The sequence below is a fragment of the Paroedura picta genome, chromosome 7 (genome assembly GCF_049243985.1).
Source record: "Paroedura picta isolate Pp20150507F chromosome 7, Ppicta_v3.0, whole genome shotgun sequence".
NCBI lineage: Eukaryota > Metazoa > Chordata > Lepidosauria > Squamata > Gekkonidae > Paroedura > Paroedura picta.
The window spans coordinates 5,084,221-5,095,707 of record NC_135375.1 but is presented as its reverse complement, the minus strand read 5'-3'; the positions used below and the strand labels follow the sequence as shown (position 1 = coordinate 5,095,707).

At 57.6% G+C, this 11,487-nt stretch overlaps 1 protein-coding gene across 1 annotated transcript; it reads left to right on the top strand.

Annotated features, from left to right (window-relative positions):
• Positions 1-1,870: 1,870 nt before the first annotated feature.
• STOML2 (stomatin like 2) lies at positions 1,871-11,104 on the top strand. The gene is made up of 10 exons (XM_077346613.1): positions 1,871-2,009; positions 2,122-2,250; positions 3,161-3,260; positions 5,717-5,775; positions 6,023-6,124; positions 7,084-7,218; positions 7,631-7,775; positions 8,181-8,260; positions 10,007-10,135; positions 10,522-11,104. The coding sequence occupies exons 1-10, from the start codon at positions 1,956-1,958 to the stop codon at positions 10,654-10,656; spliced, it is 1,068 nt and encodes a 355-aa protein (XP_077202728.1). The 5' UTR covers positions 1,871-1,955; the 3' UTR covers positions 10,657-11,104.
• The last annotated feature ends 383 nt before the right edge of the window (positions 11,105-11,487 follow it).

Below are 11,487 nucleotides of genomic sequence, written 5' to 3'. Positions count from 1 at the left end.
GGCAGGAGCATGCACGAAAAGGAGTCTTAATATTTTGTTTATTTATTTATTTATATTTCTATACCGCCCATTTCTTTGCAGCTCTGGGCGGTTTACACAGAACATTATAACTTACGTGGAACATTACATAACATCAAAACAACTTTAAAAAACATCAAAAGATTACAAAACTACAATTATAATAACAATTAACAGTAACTTTGGGAGAGTCATGGGCAGGCATCTGGGGGGACCAGCAGGTGTTCTAATAGACCATATATTGAACATGAGTTAACAGTGTGACTCAGTGGCTAAAAAGGCAAGTGGGATTTTGAGCTGTATCAAACGGAGGAGCGTGTCCAGATCATGGGAGGTGATGGTACCGTTTTACTCTGCTCTGGTTCGGCCTCACTTGGAGTACTGTGTTCAGTTTTGGGCACCCCAGTTTAAGAAGGATGTAGACAAACTGGAATGTGTCTAGAGGAGGGCAACAAAGATGGTGAGTTTGGAGACCAAGAGGTATGAAGAAAGATTGGGGGAGCTTGGTCTGTTTAGAGAGACAACTGAGAGGGGATTTGATAACCATCTTCAAGTATTTAAAAGGCTGCCATATAGGAGCAGAGTTCTCTCTTGCCCCGGATGGACCAGAACCAATGGGATGAAATTAATTCGAAAGAAATTCCATCTAAACATCCAGAAGAAGTTCCTGACAGAGCAGTTTCTCAGTGGAACAGGCTTCCTCGGGAGGTGGTGGGTTCTCCATCTTTGGAAATTTTTAAACAGAGGCCAGATACCCATCTGACAGAGAAGCTGATTCTGTGAAGGCAAAGGGGTGGCAGGTTATAGTAGACGAGTGATTGGGATGTGAGTGTCCTGCATAGTGCAAGGGGTTGGACTAGATGACCCATGAGATCCCTTCCAACTCTATGGTTCTGTGATTCTATGATTCTATGGAGGGACGGACCAGAACCAATGGGATGAAATTAATTCAAAAGAAATTCCATCTAAACATCCGGAAGAAGTTCCTGACAGAGGTTTCTCAGAGGAACAGGCTTCCTCGGGAAGTGGTGGGTTCTCCATCTTTGGAGATTTTTAAACAGAGGCTGGAGAGCCTTCTGACGGAGAGGCTGATTCTGGGAAGGCTCAAAGGGGTGGCAGGTGACAGTGGAGGAGCGATAGGGTTGTGAGTGTCCTGCATAGTGCAGGGGGTTGGACTAGATGACCCAGGAGGTCCCTTCCAACTCTATTATTCTAGGATTCTTCCCTGGATGCTCTACAGTAGCGATCCCCAACCTGTGGGCCGCGAACCACATGTGGTCCTTCGACTAATTGGAGGTGGGCCCCGAAGGACGCCTTCTCTCCCCCCCCCCCCCCCCACCGGCCCTTTTCTTCATCCCCCCCAGCCCTTTACAAGACACTTCATTGTTGTGGCGTGTCTGTATCTTATTCTGAAGGGATGTTTAAACATTACCATAGCGACCAGAGAGCGTTAGGGCAGTGGTTGAGAGTAGAGGGGTAAACTACCCCCCCCCCCCCACCGGGCCTCAGTAAAAGGCGTGCTAAAAAGGGCGGGGACCCCTGCTCTACAGTGTGGGGCGTCGACCCCTGGTCCGCGGCGGACGCTGCTGCTGCTCCGCCCCCCCCCATTCTCCCCTCCCCTCTCTCGGGCTTAGGGGGCGCCAGGCGGTCCCGCTCCGGAGGTGGCGGTCGGGGGGGGGGGGAGGCGGTCGGTCCCCCTGGCGAGGGGCTTCCGCGCCGGCCCTGCCGCCTCCGGATCCCTCCCCCTTCTCCGCTCCGCGCCGCCGCCTGGCAGAGGGGCTGGCGGAAGTGGCCTCGAGGGGCGCCGGAAGCCCATGGCGTGTCCTGTCTCGGCTTCCGGGCAGCGGCCGTGCGGGAAGCCGGAAGTGGCGGAAGGCTTGGGGTGGTGCGCGGCCGGAAGTGCGTCCGGAGGCGGCGTGCGGGCGTGCGGCGGGGTGATGCTGGGGCTGCGCGTGGCCGGGCGAGCGGCGCGGGCGGCGCTCCTGCGGGAGGTGGGTCTGGGTGCCGCGCGCGGAGCCTCCTCGGCCGGGGGGGTTGGAGGCCGGCCCCCTCCCCCTCCCCCTCCTCCCCCCCCCCCGCTGACCCTCCCGCTCCCCCCCGCAGGTCGTCCCCGGGCGGGCCCCGCAGCGCCGCGCCTCCAGCCTGCCGCTCAACACGGTGGTGCTCTTCGTGCCGCAGCAGGAGGCCTGGGTGGTGGAGCGCATGGGCCGCTTCCACCGCATCCTCGAGCCGGTGAGCCGCGCGGGGCCGGAGGGAGGGAGGGAGGCCGCCCGCCCGAGCCTGCCGCTGGGACACAAGGGACCTCTGCGCCCTGAACGCTTCCGTCCTGGAAAGCCTCGCTGGTCTCTGAGGGGTTCCTCGACTGGAATCTCCAACACAAGATACACATTCACTAGAATAGCAGTAAAGCCCACGATTAGCAAAGTCTTGCAGTGACCCATAAACAGGTTTGCAACTCTCCCCAGTCGCCAAAGGAGTTCACAGGCAGCGTTGTGCCTAGAGACAGAGCACAGGAGCCTTGGAACACAAACAGGGCTCACAAACACAAGCGAAGGAGGAGTCTGGGCAGTTCTGGGGAAGCTGACATCATCTCTTGCTTGAGTTTTGCAACTTGTTCAAGGGAGACGTTTCCCAGCCTTTCCTGGGCCAGACCGCTTGGGAATGCCGTGGGGAGAAGTGACATTTGCCTTGCTTTCTGGTGAGAGATGAAGGGGGTTTTGAATGATTTATGTGGCCACCAATGAACATTAATAGCAGCAAGGGTTGCCATTTGACCTGTGGACTGCCAAAGCGGCAGTCCCTTGCATGCTGACTTGAGTTCTTCGGAAAAGAATGCGACTTACCTCTGAGCGAGCAGGAAAGGAACTGGCCCACAAGGTTTTCCCATGGGACACGGAAGCGGCCTTCACTGGGAGCTTTCCTCATTCTTCTTGAAAGAAACACATTTTCCTTTCCCTTTCCTGCCAGTCCGAGTGGGGGTGGGTGGGGTGGATTTTCTGCTTGTGGACTGATCCTGAATGCCCAGAAGTGAGCCTCACTTAACCGAGCACCTGCGCAGGGACTTCCATTCCCATGTTCCAAAACAGGCGGCAGGTGTGGCGCTGTGGTTCTTGGGCCATTTCGTCTTCCTTATCCTTGCCAGGGACTGAACTTCCTCATCCCGCTGCTGGATCGCATCCGCTACGTCCAAAGCCTCAAAGAGATAGTCATCAATGTGCCAGAGCAGTCGGCTGTTACTCATGGTGAGGAGTGGCTGGTGGGGCGGGGGCTAAGCTGGCTGGTGGGGTGACCTGTGACCCCACACAGCGTGATCTCCACTGGCGAGTGCCCGGGAACCCTCCTGGCTGGGGAGCAGCATGGCTGCATCTTCCCTTGCAATGACTGGGTCAAGCCAGGTTCACGGAAATTATTTATGTACTCCATCGGCTACCCGCCTTCCTTACTGAGGCAGATGACAGATTATAGTCTTTGAAGAAGACCAGGCAGCATAAGACATACCATGTACAATGTGGAACTGCTAGGACTACCAAATTGGAAAACTCCAAAAAAAACCCTGTTTGAGGCACGACGTACAGTGGTACAGAAAGCAGGTTTAAAAAGGCAGAAGACAATGTGGTGGAAGCGAGGGGGATCCCTACAGTGAACCTGGTGCTAGACTACAATCCTGTTTCCTTATAAAAGCGACCTCATGAGCTGTTCCATTGTATGGCAGTTCTAACCTTTTGACCCAAATACTCTCTTGTTCAGAACAGTCTGTGGCATGACAGAGGTGTTTGTGTGTGTGTGTGGGGGGGGGGCTTTCCCGATCTCCTCCAGCAGGCCGTTCCATGACCGAGAATGGTACTGGGCTGCTGTTGATGTTGCGGCACCCCCAGAAGGCTCCGTCCAGATGAGCCAGGCTGTTGTGGCCAAGTAGGGCAGTCCTGCAGCCACGTGGGTCCAAGGCCCTGGGGAGCTTTAGAGGTGACGGCCAGACTGAGCAGCATGCTTGTGATAAGCATGTCCAGCTGAGCCCTTGATAGGGACTGAGCAGTCCCAGCTGGAGTTGACTTGGAGGGCAGACCTGTGCAGAGCACATTGCAGTAGCCCTAGTTCAAGGTGATCATAGTATGGGTCCCCATGGCCAGGTCAGCTAAGTCAGGTGGGGAGGGGGGCATCTTTGGGGCTAAATGAAGAATAACCCCCTGGAATGTTAAATATGTATCCCACCCACCCCCCACCCCTAGCACCTGACAAATCACAGATAAGCCATAAAGCTGTCTAAGGCTAAATTAGTGAGATGCTAAAATTAACATTGTCCATAAAGTGTTTTCTTAGTCCAATTATAGTTGAGTGCTGCTCTCAGTTTCTGGGTAAAAGAGTGGTCTCTCTCCCTGCCCCCTCCCTCCCCGTAGAACCCCTTCCCACCCACTGTCTGAAACACTTGGGTCACCAGGCTAAGAGCCCCAGGTCCTTGAGCTGAAACCTCTGGGGAGCTGACCCTGTCAAGCTACTGTACTGAATCTCCTGCCAGGGTCCCCCTCCCTTGAGATTGTTTGGGCCGATGAGTCTCTTATTTGAGCCAGGAGGTCAGGTCAGAATTGGAGCCCAGGGAGGGCAGGATCCCTAATTCCCCAGCATGGCCTTGCTGAACAGAGCTGCCTGGCACAGAGCTAGCCAATCCCGTTCTGCTCTCTGAGGCGGCTGCAAGCGGCCCTGCCCAAAGCGAGAGCACCTGCACGTGCTGGGCACTACGGGCAAGAGAATCACACCCTGCTGGTCCCACACGCTGGGGCAGACCACTCAGGTCCCCCGACCAAAGGAGGGAGTCAGAGAGGCAAGCTTCAGCATTTGGATGTGGAAAGTAGGGGAGATGGATTTCAAAAGTTATCTGTATTGCTTCTGTTTTATGTGAACCGCCCTGAGCCTTCGGGAAGGGTGGTATATAAATTAAATATATAAATATATAAAGGACTGCAGCCTTTCAAGGACAGCACCTGGTACCCCCACGTTGGTGAGACAGAGGGCTAGTAGCCCATGGTAGTCACTGAACAGATGCTGAGTCTAGCAGCAGCAGTGTGAAGATGGTCTGAGAGGGTGACCAGAGCCTGGGAGCCAGGCTGGGACAGATGCTTGGCTGGAGGCAGCCAGGGCCTGGCAGAGGGGGGTGGCTTCCCAGGGCCTGCGTGGGGATTCCAAGAAGGGCCAAACTCTCTCAGGCTGAGTTCTGGCGAGGCTCTGTGACCTCAGGGCAGGTCAGCCAGTGGCAGCAGAGTCCCTGGGGAAATTCTGCTCTGCTTTGAGAAGAAGAGGCTTGTGTTGCTGGTGTTTGCCGCAGACTTGAAGCGCTACTTGTGCCTCTGACAAACATTCAGAGGAGGTCCTGCGGCCATTCAGGTCCCCTCATTAAGGTCTCGGACTTCCTTATTTGCAGGATCACAAGATTATGTGCAGCTCTTGCAGTCGCTTTGAGAACTGTCAGGAGGAAGCTCCCCTTCCGAGGCCCTGGAGCCCTTGCTGAGGCCTCAGTTTGCCGAGGGACTTGCTTTCTCCTTAGCTTTTTGGCTGACCGGCCTTGTAGCCTCTTTCATTCAACTTTATCCAGAAGCAGCTTTTGTTGATGAGAATGTTTCCTGCCAATTGAGTCAGTGCTAGCCCAGCAGCTGGAGCCCCCCCCCCCCATCTTCTTCTCCTGAAATACTGTCCTGTGTGCTTGCAGATAACGTGACCCTCCAAATTGATGGTGTCCTCTACTTGCGAATCATGGATCCTTACAAGGTACCTCCTTGTGGGCAAGGACGGAAGGCAGGATCAGGCGTTGGCATTGGGACTCCGGAAGGTGCTGGCAGCTCCTCCGGAGGGAAGCGTGGCCTAGCACAGAAGAACTGGGGAGGGGGGGCACAAGCACCAGGACCAGGAGAGTATGTGTGGGTTGCTGCTTGGGCCTGGGAAGCGCATGGGTGGGGGCAGCCATGGTGCTTGTGCAATTGGGCCACATCCTGGGCCACCACTGTGTTCCTTCCAGGCTAGCTATGGAGTGGAGGACCCAGAGTATGCAGTGACGCAGCTGGCTCAGACGACCATGCGCTCTGAACTGGGCAAGCTGTCCCTCGACAAAGTCTTCCGGGTGAGTGACCGGGGGTGGGGGGCAGCTGGGCTGGGCTGGGGTTGAATGCGTGAGGGAGGAAGAAGAGGACAGGCAGTTTCTGGTGGGCCTGCGATAACAGGGCTTACAGAGCATGCCTTGAGTTGCAGCCAGAATGCAGGGACTGCTGTGTGGCGAGCGTGGGGGCTGCACTCTCCGGGGCATGAAGCTCCTGGTCCAGGACCACTGAAGCCTGCTGGGCAGAGGGGAGGAAAGCGAGCTGAGCTGGGGAGGCCTCAGCATAGCTGGAGTGTGGGAGAGGATGCTGGACAGCAAGACCGGGAGGAGCCAGGCTGGGGGAACATCCGTAGCGGAGTAGTTAGTGCCTCAGGCGAGGGTCAGAGACCCGGGTTCCAATTCCTGCTCTGCCATGGAAGCTGGCCGGGTGACCTTGGGCCAGTCACCCCTTCCTGGACTAACCTACCTCACAGGGCTGTGAGGATAAAACGGGGGGGGGGGGAGGGGGAATGGGACAACAATACAAGCCGCTTTGGGTCCCCCATTGGAAAGAAAAGTAAATCAAGTAAATCAATGAAGTAAGCCTTTCCATTTAGGGAACAGACGTGATGAAATTATGCATGGGCTGAGAGAGTGGGCAGACCTAACCCCAAACTCTAGAACTTGGGGGCATCCAATGACCCTGATGTACAAGAGCGTCAGGACAGACATAAAGTCTACTTTACTCGGAGAGTGGTTGAAAGGTGGAATTCACTGCCCGAGGTCGTGGTGATGGCCACGGGCACAGGCAGCTTTGAAAGGGGATTAGGCAGATGGAGGGAGGAATGATTTTATCATTGGCTACTGGTTATGGGGAAAGGGAAGGCAAATGGAAGCTGCTTTGAGACTCCTTTGTGTAGAGGAAAGCGGCATCTAAGAACCAACTCTTCTTCTTCTTCTCTCCTTGCTGCCCCCCCCCCCCCAACCCCTTGTTCTCCTCCCAGGAGCGGGAATCCCTCAATGCCAGCATCGTGGACGCCATTAACCAGGCCTCTGACTACTGGGGCATCCGGTGCCTGCGCTACGAGATCAAGGACATCCACGTGCCTCCCCGGGTGAAGGAGTCCATGCAGATGCAGGTCAGGCCGGGCCTCAGCCTGCCTAGCTGAGCGAGGGTGGCTTCCCGCCTAGCTCAGGGGCTGGCTGTGGGGTACGCAGTGCCTCCTCCCCACCCCGGCTGCAGCGGGTGAGCTTGACTCGGAAGCCAGAGTGCTTTCCTGAGGACCCTTCTTGCCACCTCATAGCTCAGTGCAGCGTAGCAAGCAGCACTGGCGGGCCAGATCCCAGCCCTGTCTTCTCACTCCATGGAGCAAAGTTTGTTTACTTATCCAGCCCTTCTTCCTCGCCTTTCCTTTGGGGCACTTTTGAAGTCTTCCCCCAATCTAAAGAGCCTTCCTTTCTTACTTCCTTCTTTCTAAATAAAAAAAGGCTCTTGGGGCTGCTGAGTGGGTAACTGGTGGGCTCTGATGTGGACCGAGCTTTTGCCCGTAGGTGGAGGCTGAGAGGCGCAAAAGGGCCACCGTGCTGGAGTCGGAAGGCACCCGAGAGTCGGCCATCAACGTGGCCGAGGGACAGAAGCAGGCCCAGATCCTGGCCTCGGAAGGGGAGAAAGCAGAGCGCATCAACAAAGCCGCCGGTAGGGAAGAAGGGCCTGCAGGGCAGGGCTTGGCTTGGAGGGCCCTGGCTGCTGGGGCCGAGGGGCAGCTGGGCAGGGAAGCTGGAGGGGCAAGCATGGGAGGGGCCCCCGCAGTCCTGGCTCAGAGGCGGCTGTTTCACTCCTCGGAGGAGATTCGAGGCCTCCAGGGAAAGCCTCTTGTACAAAGACTGTCCTCAGGGGCAAAGGAGATTAAATGGAGCCAGCCAGGTCAAGGAGTAGCCTGGCTGTTCCACTGTGTAGGCTGTGGCCTAGAGGCTCCCTCCCTTGGCTTCTGTATACTTGGGGTGGGCGAGGAGAACCTTGCCCTTGGCTAGGGGTGGATTTCACGGGAGCTGGCTTCACAGTGGGCCAGGTCTTGGGAGGTCTTTTTGCTTCCTTTCCTAGGGGAGGCAAACGCTCTGCTGGTGAAGGCCCAGGCCAAATCAGAGGCTATCCGGCTCCTGGCAGCTGCTCTGGCCCAGCAGGTGAGTAGGCTGCAGGAAGTCCTAGAGAGACCTTGGCCAGGAGGGCCTGCCTACAGGGTGTTCCCGGCACACGCTTGGCACAGAGGTCACCCCAAGCTGGGGCAGGGTTTTGTCTTGGGCATGGGGGGAGGGGCGATGACACACACCTGAATTTTTAGTACCATAGAAATAAACAACATTAAAAGGTCTCTCTGACTAGTGGTTGGCTGCCCACTGTGTGAGGCTGGATGAGATGGACCCTCAATGGTTTCGTCCTGTAGGGCTCTTCTGAGGCTCTAAGGAAGGTCTCAACCTCTATGTGGGCAGAGGAAGTGGCTGGCCCCCGTGTGAGACGGGAGGCTGGACTGGAGGGACCCTCCCTGGCCTGACCCAGCAGGGCTCTTCTGAGGGTCTTCTCAGGGGAAGGCCTCGGCCTCTCTGCCCTGTGGCTGGCCCTGCAGAGGAACTGGCTGGCCCCTGGGTGAGACGGGAGGCTGGACTGGAGAGACCCTCCCTGGTCTGACCCAGCAGGGCTCTTCTGAGGGTCTTCTCAGGGGAAGGCCTCGACCTCCCTGCCCTGTGGCTGGCCCTGCAGAGGAACTGGCTGGCCCCTGGGTGAGACGGGAGGCTGGACTGGAGGGACCCTCCCTGGCCTGACCCAGCAGGGCTCTTCTGAGGGTCTTCTCAGGGGAAGGCCTCGGCCTCTCTGCCCTGTGGCTGGCCCTGCAGAGGAACTGGCTGGCCCCTGGGTGAGATGGGAGGCTGGACTGGAGGGACCCTCCCTGGCCTGACCCAGCAGGGCTCTTCTGAGGGTCTTCTCAGGGGAAGGCCTCGGCCTCTCTGCCCTGTGGCTGGCCCTGCAGAGGAACTGGCTGGCCCCTGGGTGAGACGGGAGGCTGGACTGGAGGGACCCTCCCTGGCCTGACCCAACAGGGCTCTTCTGAGGGTCTTCTCAGGGGATGGCCTCGGCCTCTCTGCCCTGTGGCTGGCCCTGCAGAGGAACTGGCTGGCCCTTGGGTGAGACGGGAGGCTGGACTGGAGGGACCCTCCCTGGCCTGACCCAGCAGGGCTCTTCTGAGGGTCTTCTCAGGGGAAGGCCTCGGCCTCTCTGCCCTGTGGCTGGCCCTGCAGAGGAACTGGCTGGCCCCTGGGTGAGACGGGAGGCTGGACTGGAGGGACCCTCCCTGGCCTGATCCAGCAGGGCTCTTCTGAGGGTCTTCTCAGGGGAAGGCCTCAGCCTCTTTGTCCTCTGGCTGGCCCTGCAGAGGAACTGGCTGGCCCCTGTGAGACGGGAGGCTGGATTAGCTGGACCCTCCCTGGTCTGACTCAGCAGGGCTCTTCTGAGGGTCTTATCTGCACCCCTCCCTCCAAATGGTGCATCTTCAAGGTGAACCTCCTTGGAAACCTCTGTTGCCACTGAGCCTTTTGACTGCAACTGGATTGGGTGAGAGGTCAAATCAGGCAGTGAATTGTGTTAACTGGCTGCTGAGTTGCCTCAGTACTCCCGGGCTGCAGAGCCAGCTCCTTGAATGGGGGGGTGGCCATTCATAGCTGCTTCTCTCCTTGTGGCACCTTTGTTGTCCACATGAGGATGTCTGACTGGGCGAAAACAGTGTGTGTTAGACACAAAGTTCAGGACATTGGGGTTATTGATTTTGAGATTTTGAGAGCTGCCCTTCTTTCTCCAGGGCTGGCTGTTTCCGGTTGGGCTGGCTCACTGGGGTGGGGGAAGGAGGTTCCACTCATGGGTCTGGCTTTCCTCCCCAGAATGGGAACGCAGCGGCCTCCTTGTCTGTGGCTGAGCAGTATGTGAGTGCCTTCTCCAAGCTGGCGAAAGAGGGGAACACCCTCCTCCTGCCCTCCAGCACGGGGGACGTCTCCAGCATGGTGGCCCAGGTGAGGCAGGTGCAGGAGGCCGCTGGCACAGGTGGCCTTCCCCGGGCGGAGGGTGCAAGTGTGACTGGCAGGCGGGACCCCCAGCCTTGCAGCTGCGCCTGTGTAGACCCCATCAATCTTCCAGGGAGGACTCGTGGGGTGGGGGATTGTCCCGTGGCAGAAGGCCCCCTCCCCCCATGGAGCTGTGTCCCGTGGAGGGTGGGCAGCCTGTCGTGATGCACTGGAAGACAGCCGGTCAGGAGTTGGGGTCCTGATGGGGATGGAGCGCTGGAGGGTTGAGGAGTCATTTTAGGATATGTGGGGCAGCTGCTCTCTCTGTCTCCTGCGGCCTCTAAAGCCTTGGCAGGATTGTTGCCTGACCCTGTCATTGGTTCTGTCCCCTTCAGGCACTGGGCATTTATGCCACGCTGAGCAAGCCCCAGGTAGCGACCGGTGGGGAGGCTGCAGACCCTCCCACTGCCCGGGCACAGCAGCCCTCCAGCACAGAGTACCCGGAGCCGGATCAGCCCCACGCCAGCTGACCGGAGAGCCGGCTGGGACCAAGCAGAGCCCTCGGTTTATTTTTAAAGTGGATTTAATCATGTAATAAAAGGAAATGGCCCAACCTGAGCTGCCTGTTCTAGTTCTGCGGGAGTCCCGGGGGAAGAGGGTCCCTGGGAAGAGGGCACCACTTCAGCAGAGCAGGACTTGCCGGGGTGGCAGGGCTATCAGCAGCAAGCTCTTGCCTCTGGGCGGTGCAGGAGCCCCCAGCTGGCCTGTGCTAGGCTGCCCCCCCCCCCCCCTGTGTGGCTCTGTGGCGGAGGAATGGGGCTGGCTTGGCTCCCTGCAGCGAAGTGGGAACAGAGCCAGGAGTCCTAACAGGAAGGGGGTCTGGTGGTGGTTTTGGGGGAGCAGGAACTCTCTGGAAAGGCACTCCACGAGAAAGATCTTCTGTTTCTGTGTTTGCAATAAATAATTACTGAAAAGGCACAGCATCTCTGGCATTTGTCTGACCTCACCCACTCGCTTGGGTCTTCTGTCAGAAGGAACAAGGCGGGTAGCTTCTGCTTACTGAGTCCTGTCCACCCCCTGGCCTCACAATGGGGCACCCTCTCCTGCCCCTTTGGCATGACTTGGTGGGCACATGGACGCCAAGTGTTTAGTGCCCCCCCCACCTGCCCTTTGCCTCAGTCTTGGCCGTTGGGAGAAATTGGCAGATTCTGTCTTCTGCGTTGGTGTGGGTGATGTGTGCACACCAAATTGGGGAGGGAGGCTTGCTCCTGCCACTGCCATGATCCTTCTTTTGTGGGGATACAAAAGAGTTCTGGACTTCCTGCAGGTCACAGAGATGGGCTGTGTGCAGTTAAAACCCA